Here is a 19283-nt window from a genome sequence, read left to right as displayed (position 1 = left end):
GAATTTTCAAGGGATTTGTAGTAATTAGATGACAAAATGCCGGCAAATCTCAGGCTTGCCAAAGATGTTACTCAGGGGTCAAAGACTCGACACTTTCGGCTGGGTAATTTGTAAGTGTCAATCACCCGCTGCCATCAGAGAGGAGGGAGCGATCTAACGGCTGCATTCTAACTAAGTCGAGGCGCGAGCCTTCAGCCGCCGTCTGCCAGCAAACCCCCAGGCCCCGCGGCGCTCCGGCTCCAGTGCGGACGGCAGCTGCAGCCCCGCCCGGGGCTCAGAGCCACATCGGCCGACCCAACTTTCCAACTTCTTGACTGGTTTGATTCCCCTTTGTCACTTTCAGAAAGCAGCGGCAGCTTGCCAAGAGTTGGACATCCCTCCTTCATGGAGGGGAAAGCACCCTGTGGCCGGCCACCCCTGAAGGTCGAAACGGCGACTCTCTGCGCCTGGACAGGCCCCGGGGCCTAGTCTTCTCATCTGTGAAGTGGGGCTGAGACTCGCCTGGCAGGGCCGTCCTTACTGAAGGAGGAAGAACCCACTCTGTACCTGCCAAAGCGATTCCTTCGCTCGGTATCTGCCCGCCTTTGTCCCAGGAGCTGTGCTGGGCTCTGAGGACTGGACAGTGACCAAGAGGACACACCTGCTCTCAGGGAACATTCTAGTTGATGGGAAGGGCGGAACGGATAATAAACAAATCAACAGAAAGCACGTCAGAGGCTGTTAAGTGCTAGGAAGAAAATGAAACAGGGTCAGGAGGATTAGAGCGTGTCGGGGGACCCTACTTTATACAGTGATGGAAGGAAAGGCCTCTTGGAGGAAACGAGGGCACGGAATGCTCACCAGAGGGCCTGCAAGGCCAAGCCCCGAGCCCCGAGCTGGACGATTCTGTTCTGAGAATTATCACAAGGCTGGAGACTGGGACGAAGGTAGGCAGGGATACGGCGGGGCTGGGCCCCCGAAGCCTTGGATGCTTTGAGGCCCCACGAAGCCGGGCTCAGTGCAGCCCAGCCTGGACAGTCCCTGCTCAAATCTGATTTGGGTTCTAAGGGGAGGGAAAGCACCTGGAGATGCCCATATGTGGTGTCCAGCCTGCCTGTGGGCCTGGGCCGACACTTGCCGGGGGATCTCATTTCAGCGGCTCACGCTGATTGAAAGCGAGCTACAAAGGGGAACAGTGAGCCGGAAGGTAAAATGATGCTATCAGGATGACGGCTGGCCTGGAACTGCCTGGACCCCTGACCAGCCTGAAAAGGAGACCCTTTACGAGATGATGGGTGCAGAGCGACCCCTGTCTCCCTCACTGCCCCTGCCCAACAGGGTATTTTTGGGAAAAAGCGCTGGCTGTGGAACCAGACGGACCCTGGGCCCTGACTCTGCTGTTTCTGAGCTGTGTAACCCTGGAGAAGGTACCCCATCTCTCTGGACCTCTGTTTCCGCATCTGGACAATGGGCACGTGAGCCCCACTCACACAGTACAGACAGGCGTTATTCGTAAGAATCTGGCTCAGGGGGGGTCCTCAACAGAAGCACTTCCAACTCCAACACAGCCCTGATAAACGAAAGGTGGTCAGACTCTGGCTGGCCGCTTAAAGAGTATCTCAATTAGCAAAAGAATTCTGCGGCTGAACCACACTTCAGGGGTATAAGCCAGGGGGCAAACCTCTGCTTTAAAAGAGCTGAAACAGGGTGTCTCTGTATAGCCCGCAGCTTGGTTTGCAAAATAAATGTCCAAAGTGGAATCTATATGCTGGGGATATTTATGTATTTGGCTAATATTGGGTCCAGGGAGGGGCCCGGGCTGGGATCTGTAAATCACTTTCTCCCTTGAGCTCTTCCTGGTTATTTCTCATTTGTTGTTGGCAGGGGCAGGGCACCACGCAGGGTGTATTTATTCCCCTCACCCACCTCCTTTCCTGGGCCTGGGTCTCCATCCCAGCGAGCCTTTGCTGCAGGTTTAACTGAGCTGTGAAACTGCTCAAGGGGAAAATGAGAAACTACCCAGTGTTTCATGGGAGGCAGTGGGCTGGGCTTCCCGAGCTCCGATGGCCAACCCTCACCACTCCACGGAGCAGGGATAACTGGGAGCCCCTGGACCAGGAGGCAGGTGCCTGCAGCACCCACCAAATCCACGCCAGGCTCCCCTGCAGCTCGGAGGCCCGGAGGCCCACTTGAGATGCAGTTGAAAATTACCAGCAGCATCAAGTTGGCTCCACTATTCCCCACGGCCCCTCGTTAATATCATCCATCTTTGTAGTTTCTACTGGGGAGTTTGGAGCTGACCCGCCATCTGCTTAAGAATCAGTGGGACGGAGAATCGTAAGGCAAACAACGCTGATCACCCCCACGGAGCTGCCGTTTATTGAGCACTTACTGCATGCCAGGCGCTAAGCTGAGGCCCCTGGTGAGCTTCGGCTCAGCTGATCCTCACGAGGACCCAGGGATGGTAGATGACTGTCCCCTCATCAGTGGGACCGTCCCTGAGCCCATGTGAAGGTGTCCCCCCGCCCCCACTTCCAGTGCCATCTCCGTGCTCTGATCTCCAGCCCTTCTCTCTGCCTGACATTATATTACAGGCACTTCGAGGACGGACCCAGGCTTTGTTTGTGATGAAGGCGACCGACCTCTTTGCCTCCCTGGGTCACAGAGGCTGGCCCAGGGAAGGTGCCGGTCAACCTTCTGATGAATGAATAAACGCACGCACTCTCTCTCAAGGGTCTCGGCTGGCAGTCTGGGGTTTGGGGATGAACGGCAGGGAGACCCAGCAGGAACACCCCAGCCTCTCCGGAGCTGGGAGACTCTGGGGATGTCCCCGGAATAGCCTCGAGCCTCAGTTTCCCCAACTGAAAAATGGGGGGAAAGAGCAGTGCCCGTGGGTTGCAGGGCTGTGGTGAGTATTCAGTCATGGATCATTGGACTTCATTTTATCATGGAATCCCCAGGGCCAGAACTTAGCTCTCAGAGAAAGATGGCTGAGTCATTAGGACTCAGACGCCAGCCCTGAGACTCTGTCACAGGTGTGCCCGGAGGGCTCAGGGTCTTCTAATGTGAGCCCCCGATTACTCAAGTCCTCTGGGTTGACCTCCATCCCTGAGAGAAGATGGAGACACAGCACGGGTCCTCGCTGGGCGTCTGGACACTGATGCCGCTCCCACACCCACGGGGAGGACGGGGTGGGAGTGTGGATGCCGCTTCTCGGAACAGGTTTCGTCCTAATAATTAGGGACTGTGGCACCAAGGTGGCACCACACCAGGAAAGTCAAGGATGCAGTAGGATGTAATCTCTGTAGACGCCCCGCGAGCTCTGGTTAAGAGTCCAAATACTCCTCCAGGTGCGAGAGGAAAAGGGACAGGCTCTGCCTGCCAGCAGCCTGTCTGGAGGGAAGCTTCCAGCTCACAGGAACGGGCAGAAAGGGTGGTTCAGAGCCTTGCCAGCCTTTCTCAAATGGGTGGGGCTGTGTTTCCAGGCAGAGGCAGACACGGAGGGTCAGGACGTGGTGGGGAGTAGTGGGGACGCAGCCTGGAGGTGAAGAACACAGCCCGGAGTTGGCCGCCTGCTTCCCACCCTGGCTGATCCTGGAGCTGTGTGGTCTTGGGCAAAGCACCTAACCTCTCTGGGTTTCTGCTTCCTCAGTGGAGGTGAGGATGGTGATAATGGTGCCCATCTCGCGGGGAGGTGAAGGATTAAGTAAGTTAATCCGTGTTTAGAGCAGTGGTGATTATGGTCACTTAGGATGGTGGAACCAAGCCCACAATGGGGGAGGCCAAGAGAAGGGAGGAAGGACCCTCCCCCAAGCCCACAGTGTGCCAGGGGCTTTATGTCTCTTTCAGCCTATGGATGGGGCCCTGGCTCCGAGAGGTGCAGTGTCTAGCCTGAGTCACACAGCAGGGTGATCACCCGCCCAGGCCCACTCACTGAATCCTCCGAGGTGGGCGTTCCTGTCATCCCCATTTTACAGAAGAGGAGACCGAGGCACAGAAAGCCAGGCCACTTGGTCCTGAGGTCACAGAGCTTGTCGTAAGCAGCGGAGCCGGGATTTCGACCCAGCAGTCTGGCTTTTCCCACCCAGCCATGCATGATTCAGATTCCCTGACCTCAGGCTGCGGGGAGGGTTAGTGAGCTTGTCACCCACGGGAAGTGCTTGCAACTCCCAGGCCAGGAACAGCTCTTCCTCACTTGGTGACGAGGGGGTTGGTCCTCCTGGGATGGTCTGCCCCAGGCAACCGGTCTCTTCTGGGGTCTCTGGCTGGACCCTGTAACTGTGGTCAGGAGATCCCTGAGGGAGAGGTTAACCTCCTCTCCCTCAGAGGGGCCGGGCTTGGGGTCCCAAACCCTCAATGCCAGCCAGACGCCAGGGTGGGTGCCAGCATCGCTGAGAGGCTGCGTCCCCTCTCCCAGCCCCTTCCATGTGCTCTGTGTCCCGGGCCCAGAGCCTGCCTCCAGCTCCCCCGAGGGCGCTGGCTGCTGTGAGGGGACCCCTGCTCCCCAAGCTGTCTGGCAGCCCCTTGTGGGATCAAGTGGCCACGGGCCACCTTGCCATCTGCAGCCCTGCCTTCAGGTTTCCCAATTCCGGTCACATCGTGCCCACCCCTGCCTGCTGCCGCACGCCATTGCCACTCTCCTTCCCCGGCCCCGGTTTGGGGTGAAAGCCTTGCTTATTAGTCAATCTGGAGCCCACTTACTGTGAATTACCAGGCCTGATTGATATTCATGAGTGGATACATCTGAAACCTCAGTCAGCTGCCACGTGACTCTGCCTTGGGGAGGTGGCTGCTCTGAGGACGCGGGGACCTGAGTGGCCCCGGCACACAGCGGCGGTCCCCGGCTGACGGCCGTCCATGCCCAGCAGTGGCCGGGACCGGGAGGTGCCAGCTGGGTTTTCCAGTCTGGATGGTGGCAGGGAGGAGGGGCCGGGGGCTGGGGTGGAGGGAGGCCGGCAGCCAGCCGCCCCAGTTCTCACTGCTCCACCTTTGGAGCCGTTCCTCCCACCCGGACCTCCTCTTCCTCTCTGCCTAGCTACCCGCTCCCCGCGCAGCTGGGACATCAATTCTGAGAGGTGCCTCCCCAGCACCCCCGTCTGAGTCAGGGCCCCCAGCATTATTCTCCTGGCGCGCCGTACTGTGCCCGCGCGCACACCGCAGGGGCATCCCGGTCTGCGATCTCGTTTCCGGTGTTTGGGGTTGAGTTCCATGGGGACCTAGTCTTGTACCCCTGGCTCACCATCTGGTGCCTGGCACAGGGTAGCGTTCAGTAAAACTTGGTGGGATGCATGGTAAAGTGCTTCCCCCGGACTAGGCCCTGGGCTGTGGCTCAGCTCACATCTCCCCTGGGCTTGAAACCCCCTGGGAGGGACAGTGTTCGCAGAGGGAGCAGAGGCAGAGATTCAGGAACCTGGGAAGCAGAACCTAGGCTGGTGTGATTCTCAAGCCTGTGCTTCAGGGTTAAAGGGAGGAACTTAACCTCTCACCCACAAGGGCTTGGGTTTCTGGCAAGTACCGTGTCTTGGGGGTCTGGGGGCTTTTGCTGCAGGCAAGATGCCGTGAAAGTAAATATTGATGATCAGCTCAGAGAACGTGCAAACCCCTCTCCATTCTGAAAAACTGCTTTGCTGAGTGGCGGCTGAAAGCATAGATCTGTCTATATGCTTCTTCGCAGATCAGATACCCAGCTGAACAGAAGAGAGATGTGGAAACTGGGACTGCTTTCCAGACGCTTGGAAGTTCAAGGCTGGCCTCTCCAAGCAGGAACAAGGAAGGGCTGCTTCACAAGCCCAGCCCTGCAAAAACGAGACGGGCGGTGCGCACAGCCCTGATTCCCGGCTTTGAAAGCCAGGGCAGGGAGGCCTAGGGATTGGAGAGGGGTCAGTATGCAGAGAAATGAGGCTAAATCCAAACTCTGATTTCGAAATTCAAACGTTTCCCAAAGAAAACAAGGTTGGAACGGACTGAGTCTTGGGAACCAGAAGGAACGGGGTTTTTTTTTTGTTTTTTGTTTTGAAACCCGAGGGCTTATTTAAAAAGGGGGGTGGGGCGGGGATGGGAACCATGTCCCACGTACTGGGCGGTCAGGGCACTGTGGGGAGGGGCCGGCTCCCCTTCCTCGAGGAGGATTGGGGTTGAGGCTGCCCGGCTGGAGGGAATCTGTCAGTGACCCCTGGGCCGCTCTGGGGCCCACGTGGCTGTGACGATCAGAGGGCAAAGAGCACAGAAACTTCCAGCAGGAGGATATTAACTCGCTGGCCCAGTGACACCCAGGGGCTTGATGAGCACCATCTGGGTCCCTTGGCAGTGCAAACGCTCCGGAAGAGAGAGGATTCATCTCGGAGGCCGGGCTCACCTGCCTGGCTAGGACTTTCCTGGGTTTGGCAGTAAAGAGTCTCTGGATGGCCTGCTTCTCCAGAGGTCGGACTAGGGGCGACCTGGGTTCCAGCAAACGCTTAGTGGGCGTCCCTCCCCCCGCACTTGTGGACAAGCCCTCGAAGGCTTCCTTCGGGGACAGAGCACACACACTCTGTACCATGAGGAAGCACCGTGGCAGTGACAACCCTGAGAAGCTCTGAGGGTTGGGTGGCCGGGGGGGGACAGCTCAGAGCCAGTGGTGTCGAGACACGAAGGATGAGCAGGTGGGAAACCGTGGGGGAAAGTGGGAGACGAGGTGTCCCAGTCATCCAGGCCACAGATGGGCGCTGGCACTAAGATGGTCCCCAAGGGAAGGGATGGGTGCGGGGTATGCTAAGTCATGTGTGGGATCCTGACTGCACTCACGGCCCGATTTTCACCCCCTCCACCACCACGTCCATGCATTTTGCTAGTCCCCTCCCTTGCTGACTTTGAGCTCCGCCATGTGACTTGCTTTGGCCAACGGGGCAGTAAGAAAACCTGTCTTCACGCGTAAGCTGTGTGTAAGCAACAAGAGCCTCACGCTTTTCTGGGGTTTTTCATTGACACCTAGCGCTTGGGCCCTAAACCCGTTATCCAAATTCTTGCGTTAAGAATCCATGGAAAGATGTGGTATGTGTGTGCAATGAGCCACAGAAAGGAATGAAATTGGGTCGTTTGTAGAGACGTGGATGGACCTAGAGACCGTCATACAGAGTGAAATAAGTCAGAAAAACAAACGTATATTAACGCATATATGTGGAATCTGAAAAAATTGGTGTAGACGGTCTTATTTACAAAGCAGAAATAGAGACACAAACGTAGAGAACAGACGTATGGATACCAAGGGGGAAAGGGGGAGGGTGGGATGAATTGGGAGATTGGGATTGACATACATATACTATTGATACTATGTATAAAATAGATAACTAGGGCTTCCTCGGTGGCGCAGTGGTTAAGAATCCGCCTGCCAATGCAGGGGACACAAGTTCGAGCCCTGGTCCGGGAAGATCCCACATGCCGCAGGGCAACTAAGCCCGTGTGCCACAACTACTGAGCCTGCGCTCTAGAGCCCGTGAGCCACAACTACTGAGCCCACATGCCACAACTACTGAAGCCAGTGTGCCTAGAGCCTGTGCTCCGCAACAAGAGAAGCCACCGCGATGAGAAGCCCGCGCACCGCCACAAAGAGTAGCCCCTGCTCGCCGCAACTAGAGAAAGCCCGCGCGCAGCAGCGAAGCCCCAACACAGCCAAAAACAAATAAATTAAAAAAAAAAGATAGCTAATGAGAACCTACTGTATAGCACAGGGAACTCTACTCAATGCTGTGACCTAAATGGGAGGGGAATCCAGAAAAGAATGCATATATGTATACGTATAGCTGATTCACTTTGCTGTATAGTAGAAACACACACAAGGTAAAGCAACTAGACCCCAATAAAAATTTAAAAAAAGAATCCATGGAAGCATCATATTTTTGGATCTCTGAATGGCGCTCATGCGGGGCTGAGTTCTAAAGTCAGCTCAAAAGGTGAAAATCAGGGACAGTGAAATTGATCTTGACAATGACCCGTGAAGACGCCGGGCAGCACATTCCCTCTCCTGCTTCCTGCAGCACCAGGACCTCCATGTCTTAATGGGCCGACGGCCACCAGGAGAAAGACTATTTCCCAGTGTTCCTTGAAGGCAGGTTTGACCATGTGACCCTGTCCTGGCCAAAGAGATGCGGGCAGAAGTGACATGAGGCGGCCCAGGCTGTGTCCTCCTGCTGGCCGGGTCCTGCACCGAGAGAGCCCTCCTGGCCGTGTGATTCGGAGGCAGCCAGGTCCCTGCCACTACGCAGTGCCCTGTCAGAGCGAGTGTGCTTACCCTCCCAACGTCACGTGAGAGAAGTCCGCCTCCATCTTCTCGAAACCACTGATTTTTGGGTCTGTCACAGCAGGGGAAACACACTCTAATACACCATCTGTCTGCAAGGCCACCACAGTTGGCTACATCTCTAGCTGGCTGCTGTTCTTTGGTTGAGCACCAGGTGAAGAAGCTGGCTAGCATTTCAGAGTCTACAAAAGATCTCCCAGCTCAGAACTGTCGCGGTGAGATGCTTATTCTATGAGGGCTGGGCAACTGAACCCAAGACTAGAAATACTGGAGGGGGCGGGGGCTTAAAGGGCTCTGGACCCACATCCCAGCTCCTCTGGGAAATACAGTTTGAAAATCATTAAAGGAACCAGTGTTTTAGGCTATGTCTTATGTGGCCCACCACTCCTCAAGCGTCCTTCCTTCTCCCGAGCAGCCAAAACTTTGTGGGGCGGTGGCCAGTGAAGATGCCTGGAGGCAAGGGGGCCTGCCTTATTCCAGCATCTTCCTGGAGTATTAGCCATGCGCGGCTCACTGCAGTCCTCGGGCCTCAGTTTCCTCACCTGGGCAATGAGAGCAACAGCCTCTGCCTTGTCGCAGCCGAGACTCAAGCCTGTGAGAGCGCCTTGTAAACCACGGGGCGACACACAGACATGCAAGATGGCGGTGGTATTATCGCCTGGAATGTTTTTTGGGGGTCCAGGAGAAGGGAGGGCTCCAGACAGTTCCTAGAGAAGGCAGAAGCAGCTGCCATCCAGAAATCTGCACGACTACAGAGAAATGTTTGCTGTTGGCCTGAGCCCAAGGATGGGGCACTGCAGCCCCAGTGGGTCGTTTTCATGAGAGCTGCAATTAAGGGGAAGTGGGGTCTATTAAAGAAGCTGGAGGGGACGCAGCCCTGGCTTCTGGCGATGCCCTAATTAGATTGCAGGGCCCCTCTTATTTTGCTGCTGAGCAAGAAGGCCCTGGGCTCAGGGTTTGTGCTGCGTGGTGGGTGATGGCATGAGCCTGCCGGGGCCTGGGGGGCACACCTTACGCTGGGGAATGGGGTAACTAGGGCGAACGCTTGTACAGTGTTTGCTGCATGGCAGGGACCATACTGTACTCACTTGATCCTCACAACTCCAGGAGTCGTATGGCTGTTGTTCTCAGTTCACAGATGTGGACACCGAGGCACAGAGAGGTCGAGGAGCAAGGTCAAGGTCACGCTGCAGGCAAGTGACAGAGCTGGGATTCTGGCCCAGGGAGTCTGGCTGGGTCTGGACAGAGATGGCAGGATGGGAAGGGCACAGAATGGGGAGCAGTGCCATGGGTGACCTTGGGGAAGCCACCCGCCCTCTCTGGCTCTGGCTTTCTGAGCTGCAAGATTAGAGGGGCTTGCCTTAGATCAGGGATTGGCAAACTTGATGTTAAGGGCCAGACGGTAAATATTTTGGGCTCTGCAGGCTATACAGTCTCTGTTTTAACTACTCAGCTCTGCTACTGCAGCAGGAGGGCAGCCTAGACCATCTGTAAACCAGTGGGCATGGCTGTGTGCCAATAAAACTTTATTTTTACAAACAGGCAGCAGCTGGACCTCGTCCACAGGCCCGCAGACTACCAACCCCCAGTTTAGATCACTCATGTCCCTTCTTTACCACTTTTTTTCTTTTTGGCCAAGCTGTGTGGCTTGCAGGATCTTAGCTCCCTGACCAGGGATTGAACTCAGGCTCTTGGCAGTGAAAGCATGGGGTCCTAACCACTGGACAGCCAGGGAATTCCCTTTACCACTTCTCTCTCTCTCTTTTTTTTTCTGTACGTGGGCCTCTCACTGTCGTGGCCTCTCCCGTTGTGGAGCACAGGCTCCGGACGTGCAGGCTCAGCGGCCATGGCTCACAGGCCCAGCCGCTCTGCAGCATGTGGGATCTTCCCGGACTGGGGCACGAACCCGCGTCCCCTGCATCGGCAGGTGGACTCTCAACCACTGTGCCACCAGGGAAGCCCCCTTTACCACTTCTTTGTATCACATTCATGTTCTTAATAATTTTCTTTATACAAATTCACTATTTTTTTACCTCCTCCTTAGGGCTTGGCAAAACCATTGGCTTGATGAGCTAGCTGTATATTTCCAATTGTAACATACATGTGAAAATAAACCCATAAGTTAAAAATTAAAAACAAATCAAGTTTATGGGCTGCCTAAAATCACCTCGTGTACCACGGAAGCCTGCACTCCATGCTTCATGAGACATGTTTACATCAGTGGTTTTCCAACCAACTCCTGACAGGGAGGATGAACACATGGGGGCCCTTACACCCTGACTTTGAATAGAGCGGTTCTACTTTCTCTGTTTTCTACATTGGGGTTCTTGGTTTTTCTAAGACTTTTGCTTGGAAAAAGGGGTCCTGTGGTCAAGAGAGTTTGGAACCACCTAAAAGTGGCTTCAAAATGAACTGGGAACTGGTGAGCTTTGAGCGAGGACATCCCAGCTCTGCCTGCACGGGGCTGTGAGCCTCCACACTGCTTCTTAGATTTCCTAAAGAAAAACAGATCATTTCCTGTTACGCCCTTGGTCCAGCCCTCTCTCCTGAACTGGAGACACGCATCCTCCGGGAAGCTCTCCATCTCCACCCGACGGCTCTCTCCAACTGAACGCGTTAAAAACCCAACTCCTGGTTTCTCCTCTGGGCCAGCTCCTGCACGTGGCCTGTCTCAGCACATGCTGACTTCTGTCTTCCCGGGGCTAAGGGCCCAAACCATGGCGCCGCGCAGCCCACAGCCAGACCTCTAGTCTGTCCCCTGAGCTCCACCTTCAAAACATCTGGGACGCGGCCGCCTGTCACCTCCTCCGCTGGTTGAAGCCGCCACGCCTCCCCTGGATTACTGCAGGGGCCCTGGGCTCGGCAGCCCAGCTGAGCCTGCGCAGTGGTCTTCCCAGTCCCACTGCCCCTCCGTCCCTTCCTTCCCGCTCTGCTCTCACGCCACCTCCTTGGGGAGTGCTCCCTCGGTCCCTCCGGACACCCCGTACAGAAAGCAGCCTCAGTAGCTCCAGAGGAGAAAACATCTGCTTGCTGTCTCTCTCCCCACATTCCACTGTCAGCTCCTGGGGACCCAGGAGTGTCTCTCCCAGCACCCAGGGCGGGGCCTGGTGCACTGCAGCCCGAGCAAACATCTTGGGATGCACGAGCCCAGGTGTTTCAGGTTCAGACCTCTCCTTGGGCTCTGCAGCAACAGGAGCCCCCGGGGATGAGACCACGGGCTCTGCCTTCGGGAGGTGACCATCCTCTGGGGGTCTCGGGGGTACCCCATCACCCCCACACTCTACCCTGGTGCCCTCCACAGCCCCACTGAGCCCTAACATGCGCCCGTGTACTGGGGATTGATGGCATTCGATGGTATTAAAAACAAAATCAAACAGCATGTTAGGAATTCATGGTAAGTAGGTGCTGAGCAGGAAGAGACCCGTCAGGGGAAAAATGACTGGATGCCTTTCATTCAAGCCGCCCTGAGGTTAGATTTTTGAGTTCCGGCACACGCCGGCCTTCCTTCCTGAGCCTCAAGCACATCTGTAAAATGGGACAGCAGCGCACCCCGCGGCGTGGGGGTGACGAGAGGAGGGTGTGCATTAAGGCCCCGAGTGGGGCCAGGCTCTCCTGCGAGCACGTGCTGCCCCGCCGCCCGGGGCAGGAGAGCTCGAGGCAGGTTGGAACTCGGGCTTCCTGCTACCTGGAGCTGGGCGCGAGTCCCAGGGCCAGCCCCTTGTGCCGTGTCACCTGGGAATGTCGCCTCCCCCTTGGAGGCTCCACTTCTGTACAATCTCGTAAACTTACCTCCCACAGCTGCTGGGAGGACAAAGTTGGCGTTCGTTCCTTCATCACATATTTACCAAACACTTCCTGCCCGAGAGGCACAGGAGATGCGGTGCACAGGGAACAGGCATGGACCCTGCCCTCCTGGGGCTGACAACCCCAGGAGGGAGGACAGACACGAAACCACGGCACAGACAACCATTTACAGCTGTGACAGGGGCCAGGGAGGCGCTTAGGTGTTACGAGGGCATCCAACAGGGGGGGCTGGCTTGTCTGGCGTAGGGTTTGGAAAAGTCAGCTAGCGGAAGGTGCCTATTTCAGTGGCTGGGGCAAGATGGGAGAACAAATTTATTATTTAGCCAGGATTCTATTAATCTGTTATTATTAATACTGCTGAAAAAAATGATCGCGTGTTATTAGCGAAGCTCAGCAAAGAGAACCAGAGAGGCTTTTTCGTGGGAGGGGAGCGCGTTTCATTTCTGCAAGGCGTACCAAAGGGTTAAAGTCATTTTCATTAAAATTCAAACTTCAGCAGGCGCTCACTCTCCCTTCGCCGTCCTTTGAACGTTTGACTGGCAACCATTTCATACTTCAATCTCGGCAGAACAAATTGAATTAGATGTTGAAACCAAACTCGGCTCTGTTCACCAAAGCCTCCATGCTCGGCTTGCACTAATCCTTTCCTAGATGCTGCAGAGCACAGACAGGCGCTGGGAGGGACGGGCCCCGCCACAAAAGACAAAAGAGCCCAAGGAGGCGGTAAAAGGAAAGGAGGAAAAACATGGGGGCAAAGGCCGCTGGAAATTGTCTTCTGCCTGATTCTCGGGTCTTCAAGCCCAGGAGACAAACTCCCGTGTGGATCCAGCGTTTCTGTCCCTGTATTCCTGGCACCCAGCACAGTGCCAAGTGCAGAGGGATGCCTAGTGTTCGATGGACGAATGAATGAATGATTGGGGGTGAGGATTAGCCGTTGGCTTTGAGGACTTAACTCCACCACCCTCTCTCTGCCTCTGGCCTGTGCCGTGCCCCCCCTTTCCTTTCTGAGACACCGCAAGATGCCTGGCGCCCTCCCAGGGTCAAGGTGCTTCCGCTGGGACCTGGGCTCACTCCAGTCCTGTGATCTTCCACACCAGCCCCTGCAGAGCGTGCAAACCGGCTGGAGGATGCCAGCTCGCGTTTCCCAGGGAGGAAGGGGGCAGACCTCACACCCTGGGATCACCCCATGGCTGAGGGTCTGTGGAATGGCCTACAAGCGCTGACACAAGGGCCCGAGCCTGACTTCCAGTCTACTGTGGCAATGGCATTGGTGCCCACGGGTAACCCCAGGATGGAAAGGGTTAGGAATAAGCACAGCAACACTTATCTCCCAACTGCACCACGGCAACCGTGGGCCCATCCTGAGTCTGGCTTTGGCTTCGTATGAGGAGCAACTGGGTAAACCACGTCTCTGCTTGGCCTGCTCGGGGGCTGCTGGGCCGAGGTCACTCCCTCCAGGCTGCCTTCCTGGATACACGGGCTCCTTTCCACCACGACCCACCTCAGAATGCTCGTCGTGCTTCCTCAGGTGCGACCTCCGTGCTTTATTTCTGGAATTTCTCTCCTATGTCTTCTGGTGGTTTGGGACCTCTGACGTCCCATCATCATTCAAACTCACCTGAAGCCCCCTCCCTGAAAGCTCCCCCCGTGCCCCACTGCTCTGGTGACAACAGTGACCGTCAATCTCCGCAGGGCCTTGGCTCCAAGGCCCGGAGTCTCCCCAGTTCACCCGGCACACAGTGGGTGGAGGCTTTTCTTCTGAAATGCTTTCACACAGTCCCTCTTCCTCAAAGTGGGAAAGGCGGGCCCTCCTCTGGGCCAGGCTAAAGACCTGGCTTTATTTTATTATTCCCTAGCGATACTTTTTATTCCAGAATACCAATAATAATGACGATGATGATTATGATAATAAAAATGACGAGAGCTTTAGTAGTTCCTATTTAAAGAGTTACTTTCAAAGGGGTGGGGGACCGGGCTCAGGGTTACTGAGACACTTGTTCAGCCTCCAGGCGCCAGGTGCTGTGACTGAAACGAACAGGGACAGGATCGGCTGAGGACGACATGCGGGCAGGGGCTGGGCATGGAGGAACAGACCGTGGCTACTTTCCATAAGGTGGCCGGGGCTGTCTCTCTGAGGAAGGGAGGGAAGCTTAAACGAAGATCTCAGAGTGGCTGGTGGAGGTGGGGGAAGGAAACAGGAAGAAAGCGGGGGAAGGGTGTCCCAGGCAGAGCAAAGAGCAAGTGCAAAGGCCCTGGGGTGGGACTGGGCTGTAAAGGCCGGAGAGCAGTAAGTGAGGGGCAGGGGCAGGGGAGGCAGGGCCTTCTTGCTCGTCGTGGTGGAGTGTGGCTGTACTCCAGGTGTGCACGTGGGGGCAGGGCCGAAGGGTTTTAAACCACATTCCCCATGATCCAGCTCACGGCTGCATGTGGAGAATGCAGTGCTCCTGGGGCAGCGTGGAGTCTGCTATGGGCGTTGGTGAGGGCCAGGTGTGGCACGAAGGTGGGGTGACGGGGTACCCCCCCCCGGGATCTCTAGGGGAGTTGAAGTGACTGCTTCTATTTGCTTATGGGGGTGCCCTTCCCCCCCAGACAGTAAGCCCCCAGGGGTGGGGGTACAGACGCCAGGCTGGGACGGGCAGGCAGGAGGGAAGGGGCCACAGTCTCCCTGCGTGCTGCTGGCTGCGTGGCTGGTGGCTTTCCCGCCTGCTGCTCCCTCAGGCCATCGGCTTCACGACCCCCTCGCTCCTCTGCTGGTCCTGAGCTTTCTCTGGACTTGGGCCGGGGCTTGCTTGCTTTTCCTTTTGGACACAGGGAAGACAGTAAAGCATGAAGGTCAAGAAAGACCTGAGGCCCTGGGGTCAGATTCACCTCCTGCAGGTGCCTGAAGCTCTCTGGGCCTCACAATACCCCCGGTATATGGAGGTGCTGTTAGCACCATCCCATTTTAAAGATGAGAAGACTGAGGAATCGAAGGTTAAGTCACTGGCCCACGCTCACAAGGCTGGCGAGTGGTGGACGTTACCAGGAACCCAGAATGGTCTGAATGCAGAGCCCGAGCTGGCATGGCAACACCAGGAGGTGGTGAATTCCGATCTGGGGACATTCTAGTACCTTCAGTGAAGTCGGTGCCAATGTCGCCTCTTCCCGTGCCAGGCCCACGGGTCTGCAATCTTCTTTAACCAGAAGAATCCACATGGCCCTTAATGGGACAAGCAGTGGGAAGGGAGGGAGTGGACCCCAGCCCTGTCATCCCTGGGACCCACGGAAACTTGGGAGCCTGGTCACCCGAGGGACCCCACGGAGGCTCTATGGTCTGATGTCGGAGACACCTCACTATAAAAGCTGGGAATGAGCCACTCCGGGTCTGTGTCTTTTGCTTCCATTATGTCCCAGGGATAACCTAGGATGGATTAGGAAGCACCTGCCCCCCAGGGAACTGGGGACACGCCCAGCCTTGCAGGACTGTCAGCGCTGTGTGGTCTTGCTTGGATTCCAGGCCACTCCGAAAACTGCTTGGTGTGGACTGAAACCTCCTCCCAGAAAAATACACAGACCAAATTTTACACAGCAAGTCAGAAGATCCCTGGGCTCTCACTCGGGGGCCCTCAGCTGCCCAAATGAAGAAGGAAACAAAAACGCTGACGAGTGCTTGCTCTGGGCTTTACTTGGATTGGCTGATGTAGTCCGAGCACCGTCTCTGAGGTAGGTACAAGATCACCCCCATTTTATAGAAAGAGAAGCTGAGGGTCAGAGGGGACCTCGCCGGTCCAAAGTCACACAGCTGGGGCTCAGACCCAGGGCAGACGGGGTATAGCTCTTTCCTCTCTACCATCCGCCTCCTGGTGTGTGCTGGGTGTGAATCTCCAGGCGGGAGTAGATGTGGGCACCCCAGGTCTGGGATGAGCCTTGGGACACTGATTGCCAGGGCTAGGGACCTGTTTGCATTTCACAGGGTCCCCAGCCTGTGAGTAGAGGGCGTCTGCCGTTAGCGACACAGCCGGGCTCAACCAATGAGCCAGTGTCTGGGTTGGGAGCTTGGTGCTTCGTGAGTGGCCCCGTGGTCAGCGCGGATGGAAGACGCTCTGGTGACTGAACCAGGGCCCATGGTCCCAAGTGGCGAGGAGGGGGCAGGACAGAGGCCACATCCCAGGCTGTGAGCAGTCCCTTGGGGAGACGGAGGCAGGAACTCCAGCTTAGCAGCCCTGGAGGGGGAGCGAGAACAGAAGCTTCTGGAGCCCGCCTTACACGCTCAGCACTGTTCCTGGCGTTCTTCACGATTATTACATTTCTTTCTCGCTAAAGCCCTCTGAGGTGGGAACCAGTTAGTGAGGAGGCTGGGCCCTGGGAGGTGAGCTGACTTGGCAGGGTCCCCAGTCTGTGCTGGGTGGAGCGGGGCTTCATGCCCAAAGCGCCCAACTCCAGAGAGCTGCCTTCAGCCTGGTGAGTGTTCCGGGCTCGTGGGCAGTGGGGCCCGAGGGTCCTTGCGCCCATGTAGCTGCGCACCCCGGTGCAAGCCCTGAAGTCCCTCTGCAACCCGGCCTTCGCGCCAGCATGGTGGGGCCCTGTCTGCATCTCAGGGTTGCTGGGAGGAGAAGCGAGAGGGGGAACTTGTGCGGGGACCACCAATGGCTGGGCTGGACGCAGGGCTCGGTGGTTTCTGCCACTTCCAGATCCTCGTGCTGCCACGAGGGACTGCCCGGCGCGGTGGCATCCTGCGCCCGTTCTCTGGCCCTGCAGTGCCGGGCAGAGAGCAGGCGCAGTCAGTGCCTGGGGCCCGGGATGCCCGGGCAGTGGGCTGAGGCCATCGTCCCCTCCGACCTTGGACCAGTGGAGGGCGGGGCTGCCTGCTGCTGCTGCCCCACCGGGTGGTGCGGCCCGCCTGGCCCCCGTGGTAGGGGGTGCAGAGCCGGAGCGGCTGTGCCCGGTCCCCAGGGCTCTGGAGCCACGCACCCTCGGCGCCAGCTCACGGCTGAAGGGTCTGCTCGTCACCGCCGTCCTCACTGTCTTCCAGCTGCTCCAGGATCTCGTCCAACACCACAGACTGCTTTTTCTTCGGGGGTTCTGTGGGAGCCCAGATGGCAAGAGAGGAGAAAAGAACAGCCGAGAGGGTTGGGAGTCAGGAAGAGAGAGACGACAGAGAGGGAGAGGGAAGGGGAAAGCAAACAGGCAGCGGGGGAAGGGGATTCAGGAAGGCACAGAGGGAAGGGGTGGGAGGTAGGAGAGCAGGTACAGACCCGGGGTAGGGGGGGAGATGAGACAGAAGAAATAAGCAAAGACAAGAAGGGGGGGAAGGAGCATCAAAGGAGATATGAGAAAGGGGAAGAGAGCACAGAGCGGGAGACAGAGAAACACGGAGGCTTAGTCTCTACTTCACCAGGGGGCAGCCTCTCTCCCAGCCCTGTCGGCCACCCCTGCCCATCTTCCACCCACAGAGGAAAGAAGGGAGGAAGGCCTTTCCCGGCAGGTCAGAGGTTAGCGAACCTCTGCCTGATGTACGGGGAGCCAGAACCTCCAGAGAGGCCAAGTCAAGTGAGGGCAGGGGCTGGGAAACAAGTCCCTGTTCTCTCGGAGTCGCAGACTCTTAATGGTATAGTAGGTGGCTGGCATACAGTAGGTGTTCAGTAAGTGCTGGGTGACTAGATGCTCAAGGACTCCACATGAGGCATGGAGGGAAAAACAATTAGAGATGGCTTTAGAGAAGAGGGGCTATTTGACCTGGGCTTTGAAGAATGCAGAGGAGTTCTCTGTGAGGAGATAGGGAAGGGGAGGTACATGCACAGTGTGAAAGGGCATGGTGGGCTCGGCAAAATATATGTCCCCAGGGTGCCAAACACTATTGATTATCTGCTCTGTGCTATGGCTCTTATCTTCTCAACAATCCCATGGGGAGGTATTATTATTACCTCTCACAGGTGAGAGCACTGAAGCAAAGACAGGTAAGTCTAAGGTCACTCAGCCAGGAAGTGGTGAAACCAGGACCCAAGACACACCAAAGCCCACCGTCTTTCCTCTTTTCATAGAAGTCTCAGGTGCTGCCCAGAGACTGCCAGGGAGACAAAGGGTGGAGGGGGGAGGTGTGCTGGTCCTCTCGGCCCTCCAGGAAGGGCATGGGGTGGGGGGGGGAGGGGGAAGGCTCTGGGCTTAGATTGACTCTGTCAGTCCCTCTGCTGTCTAACCAGTCATTCATGGCCAGCCTCACCCCCACATAACGCTGGGCTTGTTTTGAGGCAGCTGTTGGATGCTGTCCCAATAGCCTCTCCTTCCCTGGTTCAAACAACACCTCCTCTGTGAAGTCCTCCGGGTGGGACAAATTGTCACTGCGATCCTTAGCTGCCATCTCCCCACTGGGTCTGGGGCTCCTGCAGGCAGCGGGTCTCCCCAGAGCCCAGCCCAACGCTCGCCCTTGAGATGCAGCATCTTGGGTCTCTTCCAGGTGGTCTTGGACAAGTGACTTGACCTCTTTGAGGCTATTTCTTCATCTCATTCCTAAGAACCTGACCCGGACGCTGACCCTTCTCCTCTTCTCCGTGGCTAACTGCCTGACCTGAGCCCTCGCACCTTCTCAGCGGACTCTGCTTCCACCCTCACCCTCAGGGCCACCTATTCCCCCCCGCAACAGTAGCCCGAGGGATCCTTCCAGGACAGGCTCTCCTGCTCCGCTCCGGGAGCTCTCCGTGGTCATCTCGAGGCACTGCCTGGGCCGGGCCCTCCCACCCGGAGACCCCTGCTCCCACGTCCCCTCCTCAGAGAGGACTCCCCTGGCCGCTGTCTACAGGTCCCCGCTCTCCAACCCCACCTCGCTCCATAGCACTTCTCACCACCCGGCGGGCGCTTCTTCGTTTGGAGACAGAGCTATCCTGTTCACGGCCGTGTCCCCTGCCTTAGTGCACTGCCTGGCACCTAGTGGGTGCCTGTGAGCAGCTGTTGAACGAGGGGATGAGCGAATGGGGCAGAAAGGGGGGACGCGGAGGGGCTGGCCCCTCGGGGAGGGTGAGGAAGGGGTGGGAGGCCCGCCCGGCCGGAGCCTCAGGCCATCATCACCATGTTGTTAGTCACGAGGAGGGAGGGGGACAGGAGTGGCTGGGGCAGACACCTGCTTCCTTCGCCCCCGCCGCCCCCTCTGGGTTTCCAAATAATTGCCGGAAGTGCGCAACGGTCTCTGGAACTTGGACCTTTGGGCAGGTAGTAGGAGCTGGGAAACAGAAGGGCGGCAAAATAGGACCTG

General features: G+C 57.0%; 1 protein-coding gene across 2 annotated transcripts in view; it reads right to left on the bottom strand.

Annotated features, from left to right (window-relative positions):
* Nucleotides 1-15704: 15704 nt before the first annotated feature.
* The window catches only part of RBM19 (RNA binding motif protein 19), a 122303-nt gene continuing 118724 nt past the window's right edge, over nt 15705-19283 (bottom strand). The window contains exons 24-25 of one of the 2 annotated variants that reach the window (XM_024741548.1): nt 17009-17119; nt 15705-16260 (exon numbers count right to left, since the gene is read on the bottom strand). In XM_024741548.1, coding sequence (XP_024597316.1) covers nt 17022-17119 — 98 coding nt within the window. In that variant the 3' untranslated portion in view covers nt 15705-16260; nt 17009-17021. Of the gene's footprint in view, nt 17120-19283 lie in introns of both variants that reach the window. The other variant, XM_024741547.1, reaches the window with a different exon arrangement.

Source organism: Neophocaena asiaeorientalis, unplaced genomic scaffold (assembly GCF_003031525.2).
Source record: "Neophocaena asiaeorientalis asiaeorientalis breed wild unplaced genomic scaffold, Neophocaena_asiaeorientalis_V1.1 scaffold648, whole genome shotgun sequence".
NCBI classification, from domain to species: Eukaryota; Metazoa; Chordata; class Mammalia; order Artiodactyla; family Phocoenidae; genus Neophocaena; species Neophocaena asiaeorientalis.
The sequence above is the reverse complement of the archived record's forward strand: the minus strand, read 5'-3'. Positions and strand labels throughout refer to the sequence as shown.